The following is a 27,379-nucleotide window of genomic DNA, read 5'->3' as shown; positions in this document are numbered from 1 at the left end:
TATTACTATCATCATCATTGAACTCTATTACTGTTACTTGCCTAATATTCTGCGAAGGACTGCACTTGTATAACTTGTTGACTTCATAACGTAAAATAAAACATATTGGCAAGTTAAAAAATTAGAATGCTGCAGTGCAAAATGTTTCATAAACCGGTACACTCTACCTGCGGCTTTCGTATTTCAATAAATTGAAATCTTATAATGTATCATATTTGGTAATAAATTGTCGATGTACACAAATGCTTGAGATCATTCATTGAAAAATTGTTAGTGCATCCCTCTATTAGTGTTATGATAATGTAAAGTGTATTGATATTGCCGAAGAACGAGGGTCGACACAATTATTTACGACATCGACCTTAACAATAGTTTTCTCATTGAAATACCCGATTTCCACCACATCCTACGTAATTACCAATACAATCTTAACCTGATAGCGATTAGCAATTTTTGTACAAGTCTGCCTGACACTTTTCATTGATAAACAATTTTATTTTCATTTCGAATATACAACGACGTATTTCAGTTGATAAACCATAATGATTAGTTCTTAAGTCCATTGAGAAGAACGCTGACCTAGGTAACCCTACTCCCTTCCAGAGTTCCAGCTATTCCTGCTATACATTCGCGATCAGAACTACATATAAAAGACGAGAGACGATCGCATTAGACTTTGTGCAAAGTTCACGATTTGAGGATGGCAGGGCTCGGTAATAAACGGTATTCGATCATTCAAACATGTGTTCTTCTGATGTTCTTAATCGCCGTTCAAGTAACAGGACAAGGTAAGGGGTTTATCTTCAAAGACTCTTTTATTAAGTACATTTATTAAGCCCTAAACGCTCTTCACAGAGGGTTACATAGCACCTGCAGAGAGTTGCTTTGTAATACGCTTAAACTATTGATCTCCATTATAACTTAAGTAGTTATCATTAACTTGGTTATCATTAACCCTTACGCTGTCAAACAACGAGATACCTGTTCCACGCAACAGGGAATTAAAAGTCTTTTAAAGCGACCGTGGTCGACAGGTTTCTTTTATTTAAATAAGAAATTTCCATTAATTTCATCGGATCGATTTATACAGCGCAAAAGATGGAATTTTGATTAAATATGCAATTCTTTTATATTTATTATTGCTCGGAATGGTATGTTGGGATTTTTACTCTGCTCATTTCACTAGTTTTTACCATAGTGAACCGGCGAGTTTCTCGTAATCGTATCGTTCATCTTGGCGAAGTTTAGTTTCCGAAGAGAACTGCAACGAGATAAAGTGTCCCGGTCCTCTGAGATATTACAAGGCGCTTGGTTGCACTCCTATTTACGTGAATCCCAACGACAATTGCGCGGAAGCGTACGATTGCAGTCACCTGGACAATTGGTCACGGGATAAATGCTATGTGAATGGCCACGAATACAGTGTCGGAGAGACGTTGAGACCTGAGGATAGCAATCCTTGCGACAGGAATTGCACGTGTACACACTCCAACAATGAGTAAATACTTACATTTTAGCTTGGACGATCGTAGCAATTAGTGATGGATTAAAGTTCAATATGTAGCGATAAATCCGAATCGCATCTAACTTAGCATAGTCGTTCTCACAAGATATAGTATTTCAATCTTTGTACTGGGTGATTGACAAAACCCATAATGTTTTTCACAATATCGATATCGGTATATTCTGTTGGAATCTTTCTATGTATTAGTATCCGACGACTATATAGTACTACGTATAAATTATACGTAGTAGCGCGTGAAAGGATTCAAACTTTTACAGAAGTCCTTTACGAATATGCTATGTGCCTTATACGAATTATTCTCTTTATCAACACGCGTTGCTTGAAGCAAGTAAAATTAACAAAAAGGACATTTTTATTGCGCGAACAGTGCCAATTTCGCGTGTGCGAAGAGAAAAACTTGCGATCGTGCAGAAGAAGAAAGTTGTTTGTACAGAAGGATCCATGGTCTTTGTTGTGATGATCCATTTTGTGGTGAGTAAAGAAAATTCAATAAATTAGGATTGTGATGAGAGAGATTAAACAATTTTGAGAGTATTGGGTATTTTACATTATCTCAAAAGTATAATTCGTTTTCCACAAATTATCCTTTAATGTTAGAAGCAAACCCTGTTTTCTTTGGATAATTTAATAGTATAATACATATCGGATATAATACAAATATTTATGCGAATTTATATTATCACGAATGTAATTGAAAAGATGGAAGCTATAGAGTTATTATGTAGCTTTGACTGTATTTTTTATCATAGATATAGGAAAATCAGATGCGATTTGTAATGTTGACGGCAAAGTATATCGGGCCGGACAGTTCTTTAATCCAAACTCTAATCCGAAACTGATGTGTGTCTGCTTGGATGGATACACAGGTATAATATGAAAGAGAAATTAAAATGTCTATAATAAAGTAATTGGTATTTGCTGTATAAAAATCGGTAATGGTATTTGCTATTAAAAAATCGAATTTATTTATATTCTGTTTTAGGTGAAAATATCGAGCCCTTCTGTCAAGAAATGAAGCATGATCCTTGCTCTCCTATGTTCGCGGACGATGCTGACAAAGTTCATGACAAATATACACCTATCTGGTTTACGCGTGCAAATTTTATTTGTCCAATACCTTTTTACAGATACCGTAAGTTCGCAATAAGAAACACGTGTTTAACCCTTCTACGGTTTTTGGATTTTTTATCGAATTATGTTTTCCTAAAGGTAGAAGATTTCACAAGTCTGAGGATAGCATGGTGAATGTTTGATTAAAATCAGTTGATAACATTAACAATATTTTTTCAAATTCATTTTTATCAAATTTTCTTCAAGTCTTGATTGACACGAGACCTGACACTCAGATAAAAAAATTCAAATATCGCGCCAGAGTTAAATCGTTATTTTCCGGAGGAAGTATTAATTTCCTTTAAAAGAAATGTACTTTATAGTATTAACTGTGTTTTCGTAGCGGAATCAAGCGACGCCATTATTCGTAAACACGACAGCACTTCGTTCGTTTCTGAGAAAGGTACGTGACGTAGAGGGTAATGTGTTTTAACTTGTAACATAACAATTCCAGAGGTTTTGAATACTGATCAGAATATGTTAAATTTACTTCGAATTCTGTACGAGACATAATCGAAGATGCTTTTGGGCTTATCGAAATAGAACTATTTGAACTGAAACGTAACAAACGAAAGGACAAATTTTTATTATTTATTAAATTATTTATTTGGATTAATTAGTTTCGCAGACAGAAAATACAAAAATACATATCAATAATTGTAATATCGTAGAATAGCTTTGATTGGAGATCGGCTGAAATTAGAAAACACCGTGTACGTCGTCTTTTTGTGGTTTGTTTACATCCAAGAGCGCCTAGTAACAGTGACGCGAGAAAAGATAAGCAGCGTCAAAACAGAAGTACGGTTTCATATTTCAAGGAGTGGCAATCGAGAGGCTAGAGTATGTGAGCCGAAAAGTGTGCGTGTGTGTGTGTGTGTGTGTGTGTGTGTGTGTGTGAGAGGACGAGAGCAAGAGCGAGCACGACCGAGCAGGAATGCATTGGCGAGGGTCAGAGTTGATCGAGACGTCGAAGCATAGAGTCGTTAGAATTGAGTTGCGAGTGTTGTCGAGTGTTAGAGTTGCTAGTGAGAGAGAGAGAGAGAGAGAGAGTTACCAAATAGTTGTCAAGTTATTTGATGTAAATACGAGCGTTGCATTTAGTTTTCCTGTTAATCAAACATCGTTTTTCTGTCTAACTAATATCTGTATTTTCAATCCATTATTAATAAATTATAATTAATCGGACAAAATTACACCTTTAATATATTCCGATATTACATAATTATACTCTTCTATGTGCAATTATAATTTGACAATCTGACAGCTAACGATTGAAACAGAAAACGTTTAATAATTAAAACAGTTCAACAGCTAACTTTCTATCGTACAACCTGCGATAAACAAGATAGTTAACGATAGTAATTCTACCATATTACTCTTACAGAAAACAGAATGTGCCGGCATGGTGATGTTATGATGCATATAGGCGACGAATTGAGCTTGGACCAACCATCTAATCACATGGTTAATCATCCCCTCGTAACATGCGTGTGCGAGGTGCCTCCAGTTGTGACGTGTAAGAAAGTTCAAGAACAAGTGTTTCATTTTGTTAGTGATCTATAGAATTGCCAAACGAAAAATAAATATATATGTATATATGCATATACGTATGTATGTATGTATTATTATTTTAATCGCTGGATTATTTTTTACTGTCATTCGTCCAATATTCTGTAATGAATCGAATTCGAATAACGTGCAGATGTTATAACGTGAAGTAAGATGCTTTAGTTTATTAGAAAATTAGAACGTTCCAATGGTTTATTGGAATGATTCATAGATCGACATACTTTATCAAAGGCTTGTGTATTTGAATAAATCAAGGAAACTGACATTTTTAAAAATACCTTCCCTCCAAAATGAGTGTACGGTGTTTGGTAATAAATTACCAATATAAATATTTGAGATCAATTATTCAAGAATGTTTGATGCATTCCGCTATTGGTAGCGTGATAATGTAATGTGTATTAATATTGCCAAAGAACAACAACGTACGTAACAAGTTCAAGCGTGCGATCGACGCAATTATTTTGGACGTCGACCTCGAAAACAGACTCCAAAATCATTGAAATTCATGAGGTGCGTCACATTCTATACATGTATTTACCAACACAATTCTTACCTGACTGTGATTACAAATTTCTGTGTAAGACTGCCTTACTACTTTCATTGATAAACATTTTATTTTTGTTTATCTAATATTCAGTGACGTATTTCAGTTGATTAACTATAACAACTACTTCTTAAGTTTATGGAAAAGAACGTCGACCGCGGTAATATCCACTCCCTTCCATAGTTCGAGCTATTCCTGGTATACATTCACGGCCAAAGCTACATATAAAAGACGGAAGGCAGTGGTGACGGGAGAATACGCGTACAGAGTTCACGATCTGACAATGGCTGTATTCGATAATAATTCAAGTTCAATCATTGGAAAATGCGTTCTTCTGATGTTCCTAATAATTGTTCAAGTGACAGGACAAGGTAAGAAGTTTATTTATAAAATATAACCTGATACACTTCGTACCACTGATTGTCATAATGATTTAAGCCTTATATTGCCTAGCAACGGGATACTTTGAGCGAGTTCTTTCCAGACACGAAATATAGAACGATAATTTTAATTTCATATTTCTCCGAAACTGGTAGTTTTCTATTTTGTAGTAAATCGATGTAGTAGATCGATTTTGAAATTAATCGCTACTGTTATGAATTTCATTGCAATCAAATTTGACTACGATTTATGTTGTCATTATGTAGCAAAAGATGTTGATCATTTCACTCGTACTTTCCAAGAGATTCACATATTTGTAAATAAAACGAACACACTTGTACTTCGTTATAATCGCGTACGCATAATACGTAGAAATAACGAATTTACGAGACTTTAGCACATGATCGTTTGCACTTGATTATCATGTCATCTTACATCATTCGATGAAAATATACAAAAGGTTCGCACAAATACTCGATAACTGATAACACGTCGTTAAGAGAACGGTCAAAATGCATGTGTAAATTAAAATAAGTTTGATACAGTAGATATACGAACTTGAAGAAGTACGTCCTCACCACCTACGATTTTTCGTTCAATTAATAGCAGCAGTTCATGTTCATACATGAGGATTCCACGAAACATTTACTCTCAAATGCAGAGTGCCTCGTTTAAATCTACCCACGCAATTATCTCGTAAACTATTCATTATTCGACAAAACATTTCAAGTAGAATTTACTTCGTTTCAAGGACGCTATCTTTCGATGGTTACAAATTTTATCTCGATGGACGTACCTTAGATTTCAAGGTGATCTTCGTTCTTTTAATTGAAACTACACATTTTTTTTATACATCAACCGATGCAGTTTTTAATTAAAACTGCAGTATATAAAACAAGGAAAACAAAAATAAGGAACGTGGTATATCTTCTTTCCTTGTTTTTCATCTTATTGTTAGACGTTCAAATAAGCGAATTTTCATTTACGGCAATTCAGATAATAGGAGCTCAGATAAAGTTCAATTAATCAGGCACTACTAAAATTTCGATTGCATAAATAATGTTCACATAAACGAAGTTCCATTCTATCGTACTGTGCCGTAAAACTAACATATGTGTACACATATATGTATACATTTACAGTAAGATTTTACGCTCTTCGGCGTGACAGAGATTTCTATTAATTTAATCTAATTTTATTTTTTATTTTAATTTTACCACTCTATACAACACAGAAACCCAGTAAATTTTTATTCTTAGTATTTTACTTGTATATTATTGTTTAAAAGATATATATATATATATATATATATATATATATATATATATATATATATATATATATATATATATATAAGGAGCTATATTTTGTTTGCTCCAACATTTTTCACCTGCGCGAATCAATGAATTCCTGGTAATTATTTCGCTTACTCTGGTCATGGCTCGTTAATAAAGAGAACTGCAATGAAGCAAATTGTCCTGGTCAATTGATTGTGAGACATTACGAGGGGATTGGCTGTACTCCTATTTACGCGAATCCTAACGACTGTTGCGCGGAAGCATACGATTGTAGTCACCTGGACAATTTGTCACGGGATAAATGCTATGTGAATGGCAACGAATACAGTGTCGGGGAGATGCTGAGACCCGAGGACAGCAATCCTTGCGACAGGAATTGTATATGTATACAGTATGAAAATACGTAAGTACATTAGCTTTGATGATCGTAACAATTACTATTGGGTGAAAGTTCAATACGTGCAGACAGATCCAAATCAAATCTAATCTTTCATACAGCCTTGCTCATAAGACATAGTAATTCAACTTTTGTAACGAGTGATTCGGACAATTCACAACGTTATTCACACTATCAGTATATTCTGTTGGGATCTGTATATGTATTACTACTTTTAATGGTTACATACCGCAAGTCATGAGAGCATTCGAATTATGACAAAAATCTTTTATGAATATATTATATGTCTTGTGGGAATCATTTGAAATTTCATGAACACGCATTACTGGAACTAAATAAGATTAACTAAAAGAATATTTTTATTGTGTGAACAGTGCCTTTTTCCAATGCGAGCAATTAAGAAGTTGTTTTGGTATAGAGGAAAGATGTTCATACAGGAGGATACATGGTCTTTGTTGTGGATTTCCATTTTGCAGTGAGTAAATTAAACACAATAAATTAAGATTGCGATAAGGAAAATATTTAAATTTAAAAGCACGCCCAATTTTCTTTAAGTAATTCAGCAATATGATTGTTAGACTGTGAATATTCATGCAAATTCATATTCTTATGAATATTACTGAAAAGATGGAATGTAAAGATCTATGGTTCTGATTGCGTTTTCTAGATGAAGAAGCAGATAATACAACTTGTAACGTTGACGGTAAAGTTTATAAGGCCGGGGAGTTCTTCTATCCAAACGCTAATCCAAAGTTGTTGTGTCTTTGCATGGAGGGATACACAGGTATAATATGAAAGAAAAGCTGAAATGTGTGTAACGAAGTAATTGGTATCTAATTTATCAGTAAAAAAATGAGATATAATTAAATTTTCATTTAGGTCAGAATATCGAGCCTTTCTGTCAGCAATTGAACCGTGATCCGTGCTCTGCTCTGTTCGATGTAGCTGCTGCTCAAGTTCATGACAAGTGGATACCTGTGTTTTTCCTGTTTAATCAGTTTTGTCCTGTAACCTTTTATAGACGTCGTAAGTGGTCATGTGTTTTTAAGTCTTCTACGTTTTGATCGATTATTTGTTACCGAATCATGTCTTTTTAATGTTAGAAAATTTCATAAATCTTAGGCTAGAGTAAATTAACAATTTTTTTAAAGCATTATTTAAAAGTCTCCTTAATAAGCATATTTTTAAAGTCTCCTTTTGATTTCATTTTCGACCGAGTCCTATCTCTTTATCGTTAGAGAACGTTTTAAATCAAATTAATGTGAAATGAAAAGTCTTTTTATCGATTCATACGAAACCTAAATTAAGATGCAAAAATTCAAGTACCACGACAGAGTTAAATCGTTATTTTCTGAAAGAAACATTAATTTTCCCTATGAGAAATGTATTTCTAGAATTAATTTTGTTTTTGCAGCAAGTCCAAACGACACCGTTATTTCTAAACATGACAGCACTACATCAGTCCCTGTAGAAGGTACGCGACGTTGAAAATAATGTGCTTCAACGTGTAACATTATCTTTCATGCTTTCTTATTTGAAATTCTCAAAGTAACATTACATAATAAGATTCGCTAATTCCCTAGTTTATCATTATGAAAGTTTTAATTTGACTGATCTATCTACCTTTCAGTTTCAATGTGAAGCAAGTTCTATATAGGAGTTCATAGCTAATCTTTTCGCGTAATCTCGTCAATAAAGCCATCATCGTAAAATCAGCTGATCATTCAGTACGAACATTTAATACCATCGTTGGCGAAAATCCAGGAAAAGAAGAAAACTCAATCTATCCTATTCAGTATCCTTCCATGATCATTTAGATACTCGCCTAATTTACTTTACTAACAAGACAATTAACGATACCAATTCCATCATATTGATCTTACAGGAAAGGTAATGTGCCGGCACGGTAATCTGACGCTGCACATAGGCGAGGAATTGAGCGGTGAACAACCAATCGAGGTTTGGTCTGCCGGCATGAAATGCGTTTGCGAGGTGCCTCCATATTTGACGTGCTACATGAAAACGGCATCGTCAGAAGAAGACTAAAGTCGAGATAATTTTTAAACGTAAACTATCTATCTAACTGCTTTAGTTCTTGGACATGTTATCGTTATCTGGCTAATTTTCGAAAGCTATCGCGTTTAAATAATTTGTTGATTTTATGATGTGAAATAAAATGCATTAGTAAGTTAAAAAATTAGAAAATTTAAATTAGAAATTTAGATAAATTAGAAAATTAGTTTCAGTGATTAGTAGAATAGCTGGTAAATCGGTATAATCTACCAAAAGCTGTTGTATTTTACTAAATCGTAGCAGCTGAAATTTTTTTTTCTTAATAAATTACCGATATAGATGCTTCATACTCATCCATTCAAGAATTTTTAATTCATTAATGGTATCTAATCTGTATTAATGTCGTCAAAGAACAACAACGCACGTAATAAATCCATTACCTCAAAAAGAGACTGCAAAATCGTAGAAATCCGTGTGGTGCGTCATACTCTGTATAATTACCAACACAATCCCAGCCTGATAGTGATTAAACATTTCTATACAAGCATGCGCTATTTCCTTCACTGATAAACATTTTATCCACTGATAAACGTTCATTTAACACAATATTCTGTAACACATTTTAGTTGAATAACTAGACTAAACAGTCCTTTAGCTCATAAAAAATATACTGATCTAGGTAATATCTCTGTTCCACGGTTCCATCGATTCGTGATATTCATCCACTGTCAAAGCTCTATACAAGAGACGAAGGACGACCGCGATAAGAGAATACGTGTGCAGAGTGCATGATCTAACGATGGCTGGGCTCGAAAATAATTCACGAAGTAAGAAGTTTATTTAGGAAAAGTATCTCGCTGATACACTTGGTACCATTGATTACCTTAATGACTTAACCCTCAAGTTGTGCAACAGCGAGGTACCTAGGTACTTTGAGCATATTCTTTCCATACATTAAATAATATAATATAATATGATAATTTTAGTTTCATACTTTTCTTGTTTTCCATTTCTGTAACGCATAGCGTACAATTATAAAGAATTCGTGTCAATATATTATATGAAACAACAATATATCGATGCACGCCGATCCTGAAAGTAATTCTCACCGATACGAATTATGAAAATTGAATTCGCTGCAAACGGATTTTACTACGAAATTTCTGCTTGTCGTAAGATAATAAGATATTTTTAACCCCGTCAATTTCTCCTTCCAAGATATTCGAACATTTCCAAATAAATTGAACAGACGTAATATACACAAATAACGAATTTGCTAGGTTTTTCCACACGATTGTACATACTTGATTACCATGTTATTTTAATGCATCGTTTCATGAAAATAGACACGAGGTTCGTGTAAATATTTGATAATTGATAAGGCGTTGTTTGATGAATTGGAAAATGTTACACTGCGCGATAAGTTTCACGTACACATGTGTTTGCATTTATAACAAGATTTTACAAGTGTTTGCAACGTGACGGAAATTTCAAATGACTTTGAAATGGTAGCGTGGTATTTTTTTACCTAAACAAGTAATTTTCATGAATCTTTCTTCTAAGTATCTTTTATATACGCTATTGTTTAACAGATACACAAGGATTTTTATTCTCTTTGTTTCACCTTTTTTGTAAATTTCTTCTAATATTATCGTCCACTTCGGACACGTTTCGTTCATAAAGAGGATCGCAATGAAACAAAATATCCCGATCCACTGATTGTGAGACATTACAAGTCATGCGATTGTCAGAATTTCTATTTACGCGAATATCAACGAAATTTGATGTAATGCGACGTTAAGTCAGATGTTTACCATAACGTTAGCGTTGTCAACAAACTGTAATAGTAGAAATTATCAAAGAGTCACTTCAACATTTTTACATGGAATTGTACATTGGATCTCGTATCCGTCGTACGTTTATTTGTGTTTATAATAAGTGTTTAAATAACACGACACTTCTCGCGCCGATCAGTAAATACAACGATTTCGATGTGCAGAAACAAATAAACTTGGTGGATCTACTTCTCTACATGCACGTATTATTTTATCTCGAAGCTTTTCCGTAAAGTTTGCTGTTTTGTCGTAAACAATGGCTTGAAAATATACCCATAAGAAAAAATCTACTGGAGAAAAATCTATACGGAAGAACGCATGGTCAATGTTGCGCAATTTGTTTACTGACCAATCCGTTTACTGAAGAATCTGTTTACAGATCAATCTGTTTACCGTACAATTTTCATATTAAATAGATGTTTCAAGTAAAATTTCATAGCGAATCTTTTCGTATAATCTTGCCAATAAAATTCGTATCATCAATGAAATTAATACTCTTTTCGACAAAAATCCAGATATAGAATGAAATTCGATTGGTTCTTACCAATTTTCTTCCTCGTTTATTAGACACGCGCTTAATGTACTTTACTAACGACACATTTAACGATGGTAATTCCATCACAGAGAAGACAAAATGTGACGATACGCTAATCGGACAATGAATATAGACAACGTAGGGAACTTGGAACAACTATGTTGACTTGGTTTGGTAACGTAGAAAGCGTGTGCAAGTTACCTCCGTTGTTCATACACAAGAATATAATAGTACTTTTCGACCACTTCTTAAAATTTGGTAAAAAATTATCAATACACATGCGTGAATACTTCAGGTCATTCGTTGAAGAATTTTTAATATATCCCTTCATCAGTGTTGTCACGATGTACGTAATGTGTATGAATATTAACGAAGAACAACCAAGTCCGTAACAAGTTGAAGCGTGCGATCGACACATTTACTTTGGACTGCGACATTAACAATACACTCGAAAATCCTTGACATCCGTGAGGTGCGCAACGCTCTACATGCATAATTACCACCACTATGCTACTCTGACTGTGATTAAACATTTCTGTGTAAGTCTGCATTACTTTCTTCGATGATAAACGTTTTATTTTCATTTATCTAATATTTTGTGACGTAATTCAGTTGATTAACAGTAATAACAAGTTCTTCAGCTCATTAAGAAGAATGCTGACTTAGGTAATATCCACTCCCTTCCATAGTACCAGCTATTTCAGCTATTTATTCACGTCGAAGCTGCATATAAAAGGCGGGCGGTGATGGTGCCAGGAGAATACGCGTGTAGACTTCACGATCTGAGGATGGCCGGGCTCGGTAATAATTCGCGTTCAATCATTGGAAAATGCGTTCTTCTGATGTTCCTAGTAGCTGTTCAAGTGACAGGAGAAGGTAAGAAATTTATTTACGAAATGTATCTTAGCGATATACTTCGTACCGATGGTTATTATAATGGTTTGATTCTTATGTTGGCCAGCAACGGTGTATCTTGGTTCTTGTACGATATTCTTCCCATACGCAAAATATAGAACGATAATTAATTGTTGCGCACAGGAATATTGTTTGAAAAATGTGTGATTTCTGGGCAAGATAGTTTTACGCTTTGTTATCGTGTTATATAAATCGTTACTTTACATCGACCGATAAAAATATACAGGAGGTTCGTGTAAATACTTGAAATGTGAATTGAAACTTATATACAGCGCACTGTGCGAAAAGTTTCACATAACACGTCTGCATAGATGATACGATTTCGCGTATTTGTGTATTTCGACAAATTTTCATCGATCTAATTGTATCGTTTTATAAAAAATGTAAGAAGCTATTAAATTCCTATGCTAAGTATATTTATATGTATTACTGCTTGAAAGACGCATAACGACTTTTATTCTGCTTGTTTCACTGCGCAAATCAGTGAATTTCTTTTAATTATTTCGTTCACTTTCTTCATGTTTCGCTGATAAAGAGAACTGCAATGAAGTAAATTGTCCCGGTGAACTGATTGTGAGATATTACAAGGGGATTGGCTGTACTCCTATTTACGCGAATCCCAACGACTGTTGTGCGGAAGCATACAATTGCAGTCATCTGAACAATTTGTCACGGGATAAATGCTATGTGAATGGCAACGAATACAGTGTCGGGGAGATGCTGAGACCCGTGGACAGCAATCCTTGCGACAGGAATTGCACATGTACGATGTTCAGAGATACGTAAGTACATTAGCTTTGGTGATCCTAACGATCAGTGATTGGTTCAAGTTCAATGTGCATCAAATAAATCTGAATCGAATCTAATCCTTCATAATCCTGTTTATCAGATATAATAGTTCGATGTTTGTATTGGGTTATTCGAAAAATCCACAACGTTATTCGCACTATCAATATATTCTGTTGGGATCTGTATATGTATTAGTACTTTTAATGGTTACATACCGCAAGTTATAAGAGTATTCGAACTATGACAAAAATCGTTTATGAGTTTATATTAAGATTAACTAAAAGAATACTTTTATTGTATGAGCAGTGCCTTTTTCGAATGCGAGAGATTAAACAATTGTAATAGTACAGAGGAAAAGGGTTGTTTGTACAGAAGAACGCATGGTCTTTGTTGTGATGATCCATTTTGCGGTGAGTAAACTAAATACAATAAATTAAGATTGTAATAAGAAAGATCAAATATGTTCAGAAGTATCGGTATTAACATAATTTGTAATCCATCTTATGCTGGTCATTGTTTAAAAGCAAATCCTATTTTCTTTGAATAATACAGTAGGACAGCGGTTCTCAACTCGTGGCCATGAAGTTCTCACACATGCAAATTATCGCTGTTTTATTCGAATAAAAAGTATTTGGCACGTGCATTTACTCGTAATAAAACTCTTGTCTACGAATTTGATAGTTGTTAATGTGCAATTGACAAGTGTTTTAAATATACATATGCATTTGGCACGTTACGGATTGAGATTTTGATAACAAAGAATCATTTACAGGGGGTCAATGATAAACAAAAAGTTGCGAACGCTGCAGCAGTAGAATAGTTGCACTGCGGATACTTATGCAAATTCATATTCTTATGAATATCACTGAAAAAACGGAATGTAAAGATCTCTGGCTTTGATTGTGTTTTCTAGATATGGAAGAAACAGACAATACAACTTGTAACGTTGACGGTAAAGTTTATAAGGCCGGGGAGTTCTTCTATCCAAACGCTAATCCAAAGTTGTTGTGTTTCTGCATGGAGGGATATACAGGTATAATATGAAAGAAAAGCTGAAATGTGTGCAACGAAGTAATTGGTATCTAATTTATCAGTAAAAAAATGAAACATGATCAAATGTTCTTTTAGGTGAGAATATCGAGCCTTTCTGTAAGCAATTGAACCGTGATCCGTGCTCTGCTCTGTTCACGGTAGCTGCTGCCCAAGTTCATGACAAGTGGTTTCCTCTGTTTCTTACGATACCAAGATATCATTGCTATCAACCTGTATATATGGGCCGTAAGTTCATAATTGGAAACACGTGTTTAATCCTTCCACGTTCTCTGCATCAGAAGTATTAATTTTCTATAAAATGCTTCCTAGACGACTAATTAGTTGTAAAAAAAATTAATTTTGGAAGTTACAATACTAGCTACTGCCTAATAACTGAACTGAGTGCCATTCACTGGGAAAATTTGATGTCGGCTAGGGAGATAGCGTCCAACACCGTCATACGAAGCTCCGAAAATGGTTACGAATGATATATTTTCGTAATTTTTGTTCACTTTTCGCAATTCTCAAGATGAATGCAAACAAATGTAATAACTAGAATTGGGATAATGCTCGGGTTTCAATTACGATGGTGGACGTGAAACGTTTTTTTATTTTTCTATCCTACCAGATGCTGAAATTGCGTTTGGGTATGTCGTACAAATATCCCGAAGTATAATTAAAAAATAAAGCTTTATAATTATTACGCAGATTGAGAAAGTATGTTATGAATTGAAATTTGAAACAGTGAGAAACATTCTATTAATTAAGATTTCTATTAAGTAAGATTTTCCAGATTAGTAGAAAAATTGGAAAAACATTAGCGTGCGTGGATACATAAAATCATATATGGTGAACAAAAATTATTTCACTTATATGTACTTAGAAAAAAGCCAAAATGTACAAATAATTGGAAAAAAATATCATTTATACCCATTTTCAAAGCTGCTTATGGGCAGACTTCGACGTCATTTTTCTAATCGATACCAAATTTTCCGAACGAATAGTACTTATTTCAGTTATTAAGAGGTAAAGTATTATAACTTCCAACAGTTATCTTTTTCAAGTAATTATTCATTTCGAAAGCTTCCTCGTAAGAGAAATCTATGTTACAGAATTAATTTTGTTTTTGCAGCGAACGTGAAGAACGTCGATATCGAGGAATTTAACAACGTTATGTCGGTTTCTGCGGGAGGTACGTGGCTTTTAGAATGTGCTTCAACCTGTAACGTCATTTCTAATGTCTCCCTACCTGCATTTCTCGAAATGATATTCAAATAGGATTCATCGATTCCGTATTTCATCATCATCATAGAAATTTTAACTTGACCAATCTGTTTATCATTCAGTTTTCGTATCAGATAGATCTGATGTAGAATTTCATAGCATAGGCATGAGGTGATCATTTAATACGACTATTTAATGCTGTCGGCAAAAAAATCAAAGAATTAAACGCAGCTCGTTGACACTTCCTTGGCATTTGACACTCGTCTCACTTATTTTACTGTGAAGTTGTTATGTGAATGCAGCCAATGATGTTAATTTTATTATATTGGTTTTTACAGAAACCAGAACATGCCGATTTTATAATGATACGAAGCGCGTAGGTGAGGAATATGAGCCGGAACCGGTCGACATGTGGACGGTTGACTTGAAATGTAAATGCGAGGTGCCTCCATTTGTAACGTGTCAGAGGTCAATGGCATTACCAGTAGATGATGAAAGTCGAGAGGATTTTTAAACGTAAACTATCCATTTAACTGCTTTAGTTCTTGAACATGTTATTGTTATCTGACTAATTTTTGAAAGCTATCGCGATTAAATAATTTGTCGATTTTATGATGTGAAATAAAATACATTAGTAAGTTAAAAAATTAGAACGTTTCAATAGTTAGTAGAATAGCTCGTAAATCGATATAATCTACCAAAAGCTGTTGTATTTTACTAAATCGTAGCAGTTGAAATTTTTTAAATACACTTTGTTACTGAAAGAAAGGAACGTGTGGCATTTGGTAATAAATTGCTTTCTTTATTAAATTTTCATTTCTTTATTATCCTAACTATGTCTATTAATGACATAGTTTGTCAACCAATCTTTGATAACGAAAGGATAATAAACGATAGAATGGGACTCGTTTTACGACGCGACGTGCCAGCTTTGATATAAACTTGTAATGTTTGCGTAATTAATATGATTATCCGGTATTTCATTGCTCGAAATTGAAAAACTTTCTGTTCTTTAAAGGAGCCATCTTTTCATCCTGGAGAAACACCTTCTATCAATCTGTGTTATATCTTGAAAACCATATTTCAGAAAGTTCTTAAGCTTCTTAAGTCTTTGTATCGCGCGCGCATTCGAACGAAGTTTTAAATCGTAGATAAGATATATATATATATCTCTTTATATATATAATAATATATATATATAATATATATAATATATATATATATATCTTTATATATATATACCTCTTACAATATAAATAATTCACCCAACTTTTAATCCAAGAACGTTATTCATCGAATACCTTGGGCGAGTTTATCGATCGAAGAAAATTTAAGGAATTTCGAGTATCTTAGTGAATATCGGACAAGTATGCGTTTCATAAATCTGTCATAATTTACCGAAGATTGCGGTACATCGCACTGAATACCGAGATTTTTCGTGTCTCCGTCAAATTTTACGATTCTCAATTTATAATCCGCGAAAGCATGGCACAAACCATTTTATTGCGAAGAAAGAGAAAACGAACTTCCAATTTTAGTTTTCTGTTTTCTTTATTCTTGTTTGATATGTCGCTATCGATATTTTGTCTATCGTGCTCTGATAAAAATGAATTATATGTTCATAGAAATTAACAAGGAAATAAACAAATAAACAAATCGCAAGAATTAACAAAAATCTTGCATACATAAACCTAATAGTTTGATCACATCGACAAGAGCGTTTCAAATATTCTCAGATATACCAGGAACGAACCTGCGAACGTATCGTGGTTCATTTAAAAAATTTAATTCGCAGCTTACGCTGCGGTACACAACGCACAACGTTGTATCACTTTCCCAGACCTGCTAATCTCCCATTCATTTAAATGAACCAGAAGCATGCTTATTTCGAGTCGCACGATCTCGTGTAACATGACGTTACTAGAAAAAATAAACAGATCCAAGAACGTTGCATTAGTGATACGAAATGTGCACATTCCTCGGGACTAAATATTGGAACGTTTGTCGTACTATTTTATTTTGTGCATTTTTATATATTTTATATGTGACTGAATTAAACAGGGTGTTTCACAAAGGTCAACTAAAATTTGAAAACTTTCCTTGATAATCCACAAAAACCCACATTGTATGTCGATTTAATAATTTTGTTTCTGTTGAAAAATTGTATTTCTCATAAAAAAAAAATCTGAACCGATCGACTACCCAAAGATTGAATTAACAATTTACCATTTCCGATGAAAAGCAAGATCCAAATGCATAGATTACACTCCGCTTTGGCGAATAACTACGTTTAAGTATCTGAAATTTCACCTAATACGAGTTCTTTCCATCACGATGTGTGCACTCTTTAAGTAATTATGTTGTTATACCTACTTTTAGTGATATTCACGTTTCAAGCAAAGCCAGCATTTGCATGCATTTGAATACATTACAATACCTTCTACGTACAAACTGACGTTTTTACCAGCTATTTACGTGCGCGCGCGAACTTTTTGATTACATAATCTATTCCTGCATCGCGTTGTTTCTAGTTTCAATGCTATTCTGATATCTTCCACGTGAATTTAAACTGCAGAGTGCGTCATTTTGATATAAAATGTTATACCGTAAGTTTTCGATGAAACGATCGCGTATTTTACAGAAGAAAATATTCAGAGAGATTTCAATATGTAGATGGATCTTGCTCCATTTAAAGATATATTGAAAAGAGAAAATAACCTAGATTTTCTAGATAGATGTGTGAGATGTAATACAGATGTGTGTCACGATTGTAGAAAATAAAGATAAAATTTGAAAAAATAACTGTAAATAAACGAGAGATACATGATCTAATTCTTGAGCTCGTTTAATAAGTAGGTTACTTAATAATTCATCCTTAAACAACCATTATTATCAAGCTACAATTGATCGATTAATCCCATTTTCTCCGAACTGTATACAGTTTACGTATGGAATAAAATATTTTGAGAAGTTACCAATGAAAGTTGAAAATTCGAGAAGTAGAAGATTACAATGTTAATTTAAGATATAATATTAGAATTGAATATTAGAATTTGTATACTTTATACAATTTTTGTTTGTAAACTTTATAATTTTAGTTGCTGAAATATTACTCGAAATTAATTAGGATTAATTTCCTTAGAAAAGGAGTTTCTAGTTTTAAATTATTTTCGTTTTAGAATAAATGAAAGTCCTTTACCTGTTGCTTAAACTATGTTATGTAATTTCAATTTGTAACAATCGGATTTTTTAATGAATTAGTCGGTGTCCTGAATTCTTTCTCTTTTTTTTCGAGCCGGTTCTTATAGTCTTTGCCATCACGTACCGGCTAACGAGAGCCTCGTTAGTTACTAACGAATTGTTTGGATACAATCCAACTTCCAAAACGTGCTTTCCGTTTGTTTAATATTCGAATTGGTGATGATTCAATTTGAATGTTCTAACACTGTACAAATGAAATGGCTTGTGTTACTTTAGAGAGAAAAATTGTTAAGTTTTCACTTAGATTATTTAAAAGAAAGTCGTAATTGGAACTCGACACCATACACTTTTCGTTTATTACTATAAAATTTGATTTTGCTTTTATGACATACTTGTATTTTAAAGTCGATCTAAAACCTTGGTAAATATATTAATTCTTTACTTGCTAAATATATTAATTCTTGTAATCTACTCTATGATTACACGTATGTTAATTATCGCTATTGTTACTATTACTGAGTTTTCAAATAGTATGATTAAATTGGAATTTATTCATTCGTTTAAATTATTTTAATATGCAATAGCTATTTTCATTAATTTAATCGTAATAATAAATTTGCTGTAGAACACGCGATATAAAACTTATCAAAGTTAAGATAGTGAAAATTATACTTATCGTTGACTTATATAAGACGGCACTAATAAACATAGTGTAATCAGGAAATCTGACCCCGGTATGTAAGCGACAAAATTAATCGAAGCCTCTCTCGCACAGCCTTTGACTCTTGAAACGTTTCACCTGCGACTTATAGAGCATGACGAACCGTTTTGTCTTAAAGTCGGCTTTAAAGAAACTAACAGGATCATGCAGTAAGGCTTCTGGTCCTTTAGATCTTCTAAGGTCTTTGCACTGGACTACGTTCAAGTAATAAATTCTTTTTAGAATCGTACGAACGTTCGATATTCGCTACATTATAAAACATTGCAGGAAAAATGATCAATAATTCGTGTTTAATTAATTGTTTAACTATTGATAACGATTAATAATTGTTTAACTGTTTAAAGAGTTAAATATACGGATTATTTTTTTTTCAAAAACAATACTACATTTGGGGATTTCCTATCCTTTTACGTGTCAATTCATTCGCGTTAATGATAAATTATGTTATAATTAATATAACTGGAGTTGACTTTTTCGTGTCTTGATTAATTAATACATTTTTATAATTAGTAAAAAGTTAGTAAAAGTTTCTGGTTAAGGGGTGATCCAGTTAACAGGTTAATAACGCATTTATCAATTTTTGTTTTATATGACATTTTTAAAATTCTTATTATTAGGAAAATATTTTTGAACGGTTTTGCAGAAAAAACAATGGGACACCCTGTACAACGTTACGTAGATAGGAAATAAATGACCGAGTAGAACGTGTCGGGATTTGTTACTCGACTAAGATAACAATTGTCATTTGTTATTAATGGATTTTATATCGTGGGAATTGGACTTCACATTGCCACAATTGGAATATTCCTGATATAGAAATCTTATCTTGCCCCGCTTTTTGTATCGTCTATCGATTAGTGCGTTTTTGAATATCCAGACAGTTTTCGAAGGTAAAAAAATATGTTTATAACACAGCAATTTATTAATTCAAGAAGATTGCATTATTTTTTAGATATGGATCAATGATTTTATATTTCATTGGCGAAGAATCTTTATTGATTCTAATGAATTTTTAATTTTTTAATAGTGGAGTTGTTGAAAAATCAAACGTAGCTGAATTCTGATTCATCATGAAACTAATTTAATATTACGCTACGCATAATTTAAATAGATATTACATGTTAAACGTTATTACAAATATTATTTATATAAATTATCGAGTAGCTTTGATAATATCTTTTCATTTTAGGTGTATTTCTATTCCTTTTGAGAACTTTCGAATTAATGTAATATTAATATGAAGAATCGCAATCAATATAGAATACCACTAATTAATTAGATTGCAATCTATGTTGCTCTAATTCCCCAATCAAATAGATATTTAATCATTAATCTGATCACAGATATATAATTATATCTAAATAGACTTTTTACCGTAGAAAAGATGAAAACAAGTTATTGATAAGGTTAACTTTTTAATTGTGTAATCTGTTATCATTTGCCTTTTTTATTGAGAAATCAATTTGAAATATTCTAGAAGAATAATAATTATAATTTTGTTAATATAAAAGTATTGAAATGTATAAAATCATGCGATCTACGCCTATATTTTTTCCTATGATATTATTCACAACTATAGGAAGGCATTGCAAACAATATAATATATTTACAATACACTTAATGGTATTATTACATTCACAAACGCTTTAAATATTACTAAAGCCCGTAGTCGTTTTCCACTCACACATATTTGTCTGTTTTCAAAAATTCTAGACAATTATAAACAAATTTTCATTAATTTTCGTTACGTGTATTTCCATACTTCAATTTTATATGAAAGATGCGTTATTTGAAAAATTGTTCATAAAGGTGACAGTGGAACTACGTTGGAAAAGTTTAGAGGATCATAGGAAAATTAAGTAAATAGATAAACAAATAAATAATTTGTATGTTTGATGCGAGTTACATTTAATAGATACGTATTTTTCTGTAGTAACAGTCATATCATTACTATCGGACGTAATGTTTGCCTTGGAATTTTCTGATATCAAAAATAATATCTCCGATGATAACGTAATTTTACGATCTAAGTTAAATGCAACATATAAATAAACATAAATCGTATATTATTAATCGCTTTAAATATTTTAGTAAATTGATAGCAATTAATAACACTGGATGAAAATGAAGAATTTTCGATATGATAAATACAATAAATGACTGAAATATGAGAATCCAAAGTAAATGATATAAGGAATAAATAGCCTCTCTTATTTTATACAAAATAATATTTTTGTATCATTATTTCGACGACGATCCATAAATATAGGTAAAAAATCTCGCTAAATAACAACGCCTCTATCAACAAATAACAGATTACGTGCAACTCGTTTATCAATATTTCAAACGATATTAATAAAATTCAGCTTATTTATAATCCTTTACATATGTAATTTACATATGTCACGCTGAAATTAAATTCTTCTATATTTGCATATATTCAATATATATTTTGTATATATTTTCGAAATCAAGTTTCTTCGTTAAATCTCACCAATGTAGCTGTAACTTTTGCGCGTGTTACACGTAAGATTTAGATATAAGTTGGATAATATCTCGTAAAGATCCATTCGATGCACATTCTTACGTAAAAAGCTTACAACGATGTTCACAATTCCTATCAAACCACTGATTTTTATTCGTCAAACCGATACAACGAACCAATATCTCCTAACCACGATATATAACTTCAAATCCACGATTCTAATCACTTTGGCGAAAGTAAAAAGGTGTTTGATATTAATGTACTTCACAGAAAAATTTGTCCGAGAAATGCTTCGAAAAGTCCAAGTTTAATCTTCCCAGAGAAGATTTCGTTTTATCGAAACTTTCGAGCCGATAGTTTGCTTATCCGTTTCGCGCGCGTCATCGATACGAATCAACTCCTAAACGGGCTTATAGCCGGTTAGCCCCATTTCTTTCTCTACGCCGAACACAGTATCGATTAGCGGAGCACCAGGTGCTCGAGATACCCTGACCTTGACACGGAACACGTTTTTCAGTCAACTCTCACGCTCACCGTGACAATTTGCCGGAGGGACACATCGTTGGTGCCCGCTTGCAGCAGCAACCGCTTCGTCTCACGCACGTGTCCTCTTTATGCTCCGCAATCAGAGAGCAGAATCGCATCCGAAAGTCTCACGTCGTACATTCTTCGATTTATCGCACGAGTTGTATCTCGCGACATTAACGCTCGACACTTCGTCGACCTTACGTATACATATCTAACCGGTTCACGCTGAAATTTCCCATGGCGTACGGTTTGTGCCCGTTCGTTCTCACCAGATGAAAGCCTCTGCTCTTCTTATCCACCTTGTCGCCAGCCAAAACGGCCGGATACCTGGGAGGACACAGGCCAAGCAGATAAAAAGAAAATCCTCCGCATTTCCAGCCCCAGAAACCCACATCCGAATTGATGGACTCGGCGAAATACATCACGGATCTGTGATGATCACACTCGAAAGGCTTCCAATTGTCCCAACAACCTGGCTGGTTGATCCCACCGTTCATATAGAAATCTATGTGCCCGCTCATCTCCACCTTGCCCTGAATGAACGCGTTCGTATGAAAGACATCGACGAAGACCGCGTCTGACGGGTCTAATTTGTAGTCATTCTCCACGGTGACAAACAACGGCATGGCAGGATCTAAACCCGTTATCCTCGACATCTTATACGGTCTGAGAGCTCTAGCCGCGAACGCGGGTACGTGAGCACCCAGACTAAAGCCGATCACGTGGATATCGTCCGCACCCACGTCCCTCAGTCTCTGCACCAGCTGGGCCAAACAGTCGCCCACGTGTGGCACGTTTTGCACAACGATGGGATAGCAGGGTGCCGTAGCTAGACGATGCCAATCCACGGCTATCACATTGTAGTCATAGGTTTTCAGATATTCGTTTCGCACGTCCACCAGGTAAGACAGTGCCATGTCAGAATCGTAACCGTGTATCAGGATCTTGGTAGGGTTCGAAGGTTCGAAATGGATTCGTTTCAAATTCGAGCGCTTCTCGTCGACCATGATCTGCTGACCCGCATCGGGATTTCTTTGCGTGTATAAGAAGAACGTCACCTCTTTATCAGGGCAAGTTTGATTCGTGTTCACCAGACACGGTCCTATAAAGTAGTCCTTGGCGACACCTTCGTCCAACGAGTTGCTGACGACGAGCGGCTGCATTTGCGAGCCAGTGGACGGACGAACCATCAGGGAGATGGCCAATACACAAACGTAAAACATTTTCCACGTTGTCAGGTGTTCCATGTTGAGTCTGTTGACTGGTCCAGTGGTCCTCCACCGGCAAGACTGAAGACTGACGGCCGTTAGGGCCGGTTTCACTCGACTGCCGAGACGAAACTAGCAAGCGGTTCGTGCGTCAGCCAGTCGCAAGGGAAACTTTCCGCTCGATCAGCACGTACCACTGGCCGCACGAGCTCTGAATTCTTAAAGAGGGGCATGCCAGACCCGACTCGTCTAATTAACTGGCTGTGACGACGTATGCACGTGACGATCGATAGACACGCCGCCACCGCTCGATCGCGACTGCCTCGACAAAGGTGGAGCCGATGACGAATTGAAGCACGCTGTCGCCGATATTAGTCTACGCTAGTGTTCGCGCTTTTTGGAAGCGTCACTGACTGCCGATTCGCGAAATTGATCAGCGGAAAGACCGATAACGGGGAACGACGCCCCAGTGTTCAATGGGACTATTGTCTACGAGCTGGAATCTGTAACGGTGTAGAAACAACGCCGGAAGATTCGACGTGAACAAATCGCGAGTCTGTCGATATGACTGGCGCAGGCGCGCGACCGAAAGCGGAGCGCAGCCGACGGAAATCGATGATGACACTCGCGTGTGATTTCGTAGATAACGTAGTGTTGTTATGGAAACCGTGAATCGATGAGTCAGACAGCGCTTTCGGCGATCGTTCGTCGAACTTTCTTCGATTTTCATATCGAAGTTGTTATAAAATTGTTAAATTATAATTAGTTGTACGAAAATATAACCAATAGGAAGAATTTATTATATTTTTATAAAATTCGTTACTTGTAAGAAGTAATTTATTTATTGTATGAATGATTAGAAAATCGTTTAGTCTAATTCAGGTGTAATCTTATTTTTTATTTTATGTTATCTATTATCGTGACTGCGTGTAATCTTATAATTTGTCGTCCATTTATCTTGTTGTTTTCTTAATTATCTTTCCTACTTCAATAATTTTTGCTAATAAATCCATTACTTTAGTATCGTATACCAAAGAAATAATTGTTAGGATTGCAGCAATTGTTTTCAGCGAAAGGAAACAATCTTGGATTCACGTTCGTATCTACTTGATAACAAAATTAATTATTGTTCACAATACACAAGAGGAAGTTTGCGCGCCATTGAAGGCAATCTTCAGTGTCATTGAAGTTAATCACGTGAACCTACCATGTTCTCCCGTTCCTAGTACATACACGACAAATACATACATCATCTTATAATTACTCTAATTGGCATGGTATGTCGCGTTAAATTGTTCTTCTCAGTCAGTTACTCGAACATTATATCCAACAACAATTCATATTTCATTTGAAATATCAAAACAAATATCTTAAGTTTCCGGATATTTAAAAATTTTAGTTTTTTGTCCTTGTATTCTCGTTAAAAAAAAAAACACATTTTACCTTCTGATGGAATTTTTGGATCGAGAGATCAGATCAATTATTTACATACATATTACATAAAAGTGATTTATAAATAATAATTAATTGCAAATCAAACAATTGTTAGAACATAAAACAGCCGAAAGTGACGTATGACGATAAAAATGATGCCTGGAAATATTAGTTTCGGATGTGGCCGTGAAAGTGGACGCGTGTTTCCGCCGCTAGAAGGTGAAATTCTCGCTTAGTATGCGACTCGTAGACACGTACTTTCCCGTAGAGTGTAGAACGTACGTTGAATGTCAATTGCCAAAAACACTTTTACGTTCGTTTCGAGAAATGGCTTTGTCTGTTCCAATTACGCGTTGTGTGCTCAATTATCGTCATCTACCAATTGCTGGCCAAGGTAACCGCTGACTTTATATGCCGAAATTTGAAGCACTGAAAACACAGCCAGAAAATGCTTGCTTGGACAAAAATGAAGGGTTGAAACCACGACATGCCAAGAGGGAAACGATAGAGGGATAATTTTTGTGATAAACGAGCCGATGTAATGACGGTCCGCTTTCCACCTCTTTCTCGATGCATCAAGATGCAATAAAAATGAAAATAAACGGTTTTACTAATGGCGTGATGTAAATGTATAATAAAGAATAATTGTACGTGATAAACCGTGTCTCGGTGATCTTAATGTGATGTCGTGGGAATTTTAATAGCGGAAATGAAGTGAAAGATCGGTTGTAAAGAATTTGTCAAAATCTTAGATAAGTGTGATTATTGTAATTAGTTTTGTTGAGCTTGAGGTTGACTGATTGAATAACGAATGGATGAATTTGTAATAGAAATGTATATTGAAATAATTAAAGGTATAAGTATAATGTATAAGTTATTGTGTTATAGTGTTATTTATAGCAAAAGACATTACTAAAAAAATTTAAGCTTATAGTTTTAGCTTGAGTTCCTTTGTTCCTAGACCTTGCAAACCAAAACATAATGTATACTTAAGAGTACAATAATATGTACCGCGCCTTATTTAGAATATTTCTGCGTAATAGCAGTCTACAGGTCACGGATGTACATAAATAGAGATGTAGAGTTTTTCTTGAAGTAGTTACATCAACAAGTTTCTTGCAAGCTCGTCAAAAAAAGAGGAATTTTCCTTTTACGAGACGCACACGTACTGCAGTTCGAGAGTATCCGAATACTCGATCGTTTCATACAAAATGTAATTTAACTACAAAATTCTAGAAAAGTTGTAGATCTCGCGATGACTTTATTTATGCCTTCTAGTGCTACTAGAATAGTACCATGTATTCGCGTACGATTGAATATTTTGTCGCGATTAAATTGATTTTTAAAAATTAATATGTACGTTATGATAAAACTGCCGTGTACAATCTTTACACCATGCAGAAGTATTTGCAAAGACGATAAGTCCTTACCTTTTGATTCTTTAATTTCTGAATTATGAGTTAGATTAAGACGAATTCTAAACTGATAAAAGAATTATCGACGTCAATGCAACCAATGATATTGAGATAGTAGACATTTTTCGAAATCTCGGAAACATATTATATAATAAAACACGATCGTCATTCGTAAATGCGTATGTGCACTATATAGTTGAAATATACGTAACAATTTCTGCGATTTAAATCCACTCAAAGGAGGAATAATAAATACAGTTTCTATCTGTTGTTCGAATTTTCCAGAAGAAACCGCTTATATAACATGGAAACAGAGGGGATAATGCTTTGTCCAATATCGAAACGGCGCAAAAAGAATTACATAGCTTGTTAAAAATATGCGGAGGAAGGTACTGAATGCTGGAAAAATACCCTTCTTACCGCATTTTAAAAAATACCAATTCCATCGAAATGAGTAGAATGAAATCTGAAATTTTCACTTTCTTCCCTTTAAATATGCAATTTTATTTTATGCTATTTTGTTTTACTTTGTTTATTATACTAAATAGCATTTCTAATATTTCCGATCTTTTATTACAATAGGATACGTAGTTTCGCGTAATATACATTTTATTTACGTATCCTATTAATTTTCTTGTTTCTGTTAATAAAACAATTTTATTTATTCGAATATTCTCTACGTTTTAAATAAATAAAATTATCCTTTAAACAAATATTATTACGTTCCCTGAACAGAATTATGCTTTTCGTTACCTTATGAGTATTCCTCTTTATGTCTTTATTCGGGTGAAAGTCGAATATCGTGAAAAATATCGCACGAAGATTGATGTAACATTACCCGTTGTCACCCGTTTTAGCTATTTCAAAATTCATAACAGAAAAGGAAAAGCATAATCTCGTTCTCTCCGCCAAACATCACAAATAGGAAATTGCAGATTTCCCCAGAATACCCCGGAATTCTATTTCGCAATTCTCTCTGTGCAAATCGTCCCGACGTAACACGCCTAACTAGTACCAGGATCAACGAATTTCGGTTGAAAATTTCTCCATTGCCAGGCTCCATCGTTATAAGTAAATAAAACATTAAATTGCCAATTAACCGACCAGACTCCACCACCTCGTTATTTTCGACAATATCACCATAGATAAAAGGGTCTTCGAATTAATCTATATCGCGTTACTTTTCCAATTAAACGTCGATAGTCGGGCAGCTTTTTAAT

The 27,379-nt window shown here is 34.2% G+C and overlaps 4 protein-coding genes and 1 long non-coding RNA gene across 19 annotated transcripts in view; 3 read left to right on the top strand and 2 right to left on the bottom strand.

Annotated features, from left to right (window-relative positions):
* LOC138182746 (uncharacterized) overlaps nucleotides 1–27,379 on the bottom strand; it is a 296,840-nt gene that overhangs the window by 25,772 nt on the left and 243,689 nt on the right. The window lies entirely within an intron of this gene.
* The window catches only part of LOC138182750 (uncharacterized), a 40,302-nt gene that overhangs the window by 3,109 nt on the left and 9,814 nt on the right, over nucleotides 1–27,379 (top strand). The gene's annotated exons all lie outside the window — the stretch shown is intronic.
* On the top strand, nucleotides 639–15,977 carry LOC138182749 (uncharacterized). Of its 4 annotated transcripts, none has more exons than XM_069118916.1 (7): nucleotides 644–788; nucleotides 1,249–1,498; nucleotides 1,893–1,996; nucleotides 2,275–2,391; nucleotides 2,508–2,657; nucleotides 2,979–3,038; nucleotides 4,020–4,467. In XM_069118916.1, the coding sequence occupies exons 1-7, from the start codon at nucleotides 701–703 to the stop codon at nucleotides 4,196–4,198; spliced, it is 948 nt and encodes a 315-aa protein (XP_068975017.1). In that variant the 5' UTR covers nucleotides 644–700; the 3' UTR covers nucleotides 4,199–4,467. The 4 variants fall into 4 exon arrangements, with proteins under 4 accessions (XP_068975019.1, XP_068975017.1, XP_068975018.1 ...); XM_069118917.1 differs by lacking the exons at nucleotides 1,893–1,996; nucleotides 2,275–2,391; nucleotides 2,508–2,657; nucleotides 2,979–3,038; nucleotides 4,020–4,467 and adding exons at nucleotides 13,218–13,321; nucleotides 13,825–13,944; nucleotides 14,040–14,189; nucleotides 15,076–15,135; nucleotides 15,506–15,977 and having other exon boundaries at nucleotides 657–788; nucleotides 1,244–1,498; XM_069118915.1 differs by lacking the exons at nucleotides 644–788; nucleotides 1,249–1,498; nucleotides 1,893–1,996; ... (2 more) ...; nucleotides 2,979–3,038; nucleotides 4,020–4,467 and adding exons at nucleotides 11,851–12,083; nucleotides 12,658–12,904; nucleotides 13,218–13,321; ... (2 more) ...; nucleotides 15,076–15,135; nucleotides 15,506–15,977.
* Nucleotides 4,695–9,029, top strand: LOC138182745 (uncharacterized). The gene is made up of 8 exons (XM_069118906.1): nucleotides 4,695–4,781; nucleotides 4,855–5,119; nucleotides 6,584–6,830; nucleotides 7,199–7,299; nucleotides 7,492–7,608; nucleotides 7,704–7,850; nucleotides 8,239–8,298; nucleotides 8,710–9,029. Exons 1-8 carry the CDS (start codon nucleotides 4,710–4,712, stop codon nucleotides 8,868–8,870), a joined length of 1,170 nt encoding a protein of 389 aa, XP_068975007.1. The 5' UTR covers nucleotides 4,695–4,709; the 3' UTR covers nucleotides 8,871–9,029.
* On the bottom strand, nucleotides 20,958–23,948 carry LOC138182748 (lipase member H). The gene has a single exon (XM_069118914.1). The coding sequence runs from the start codon at nucleotides 23,347–23,349 to the stop codon at nucleotides 22,300–22,302; it is 1,050 nt and encodes a 349-aa protein (XP_068975015.1). The 5' UTR covers nucleotides 23,350–23,948; the 3' UTR covers nucleotides 20,958–22,299.

Source organism: Bombus flavifrons, chromosome 8 (genome assembly GCF_040668555.2).
Source record: "Bombus flavifrons isolate JBK064 chromosome 8, iyBomFlav1_principal, whole genome shotgun sequence".
NCBI lineage: Eukaryota > Metazoa > Arthropoda > Insecta > Hymenoptera > Apidae > Bombus > Bombus flavifrons.
This window is presented reverse-complemented; position numbering and strand designations above follow the sequence as displayed.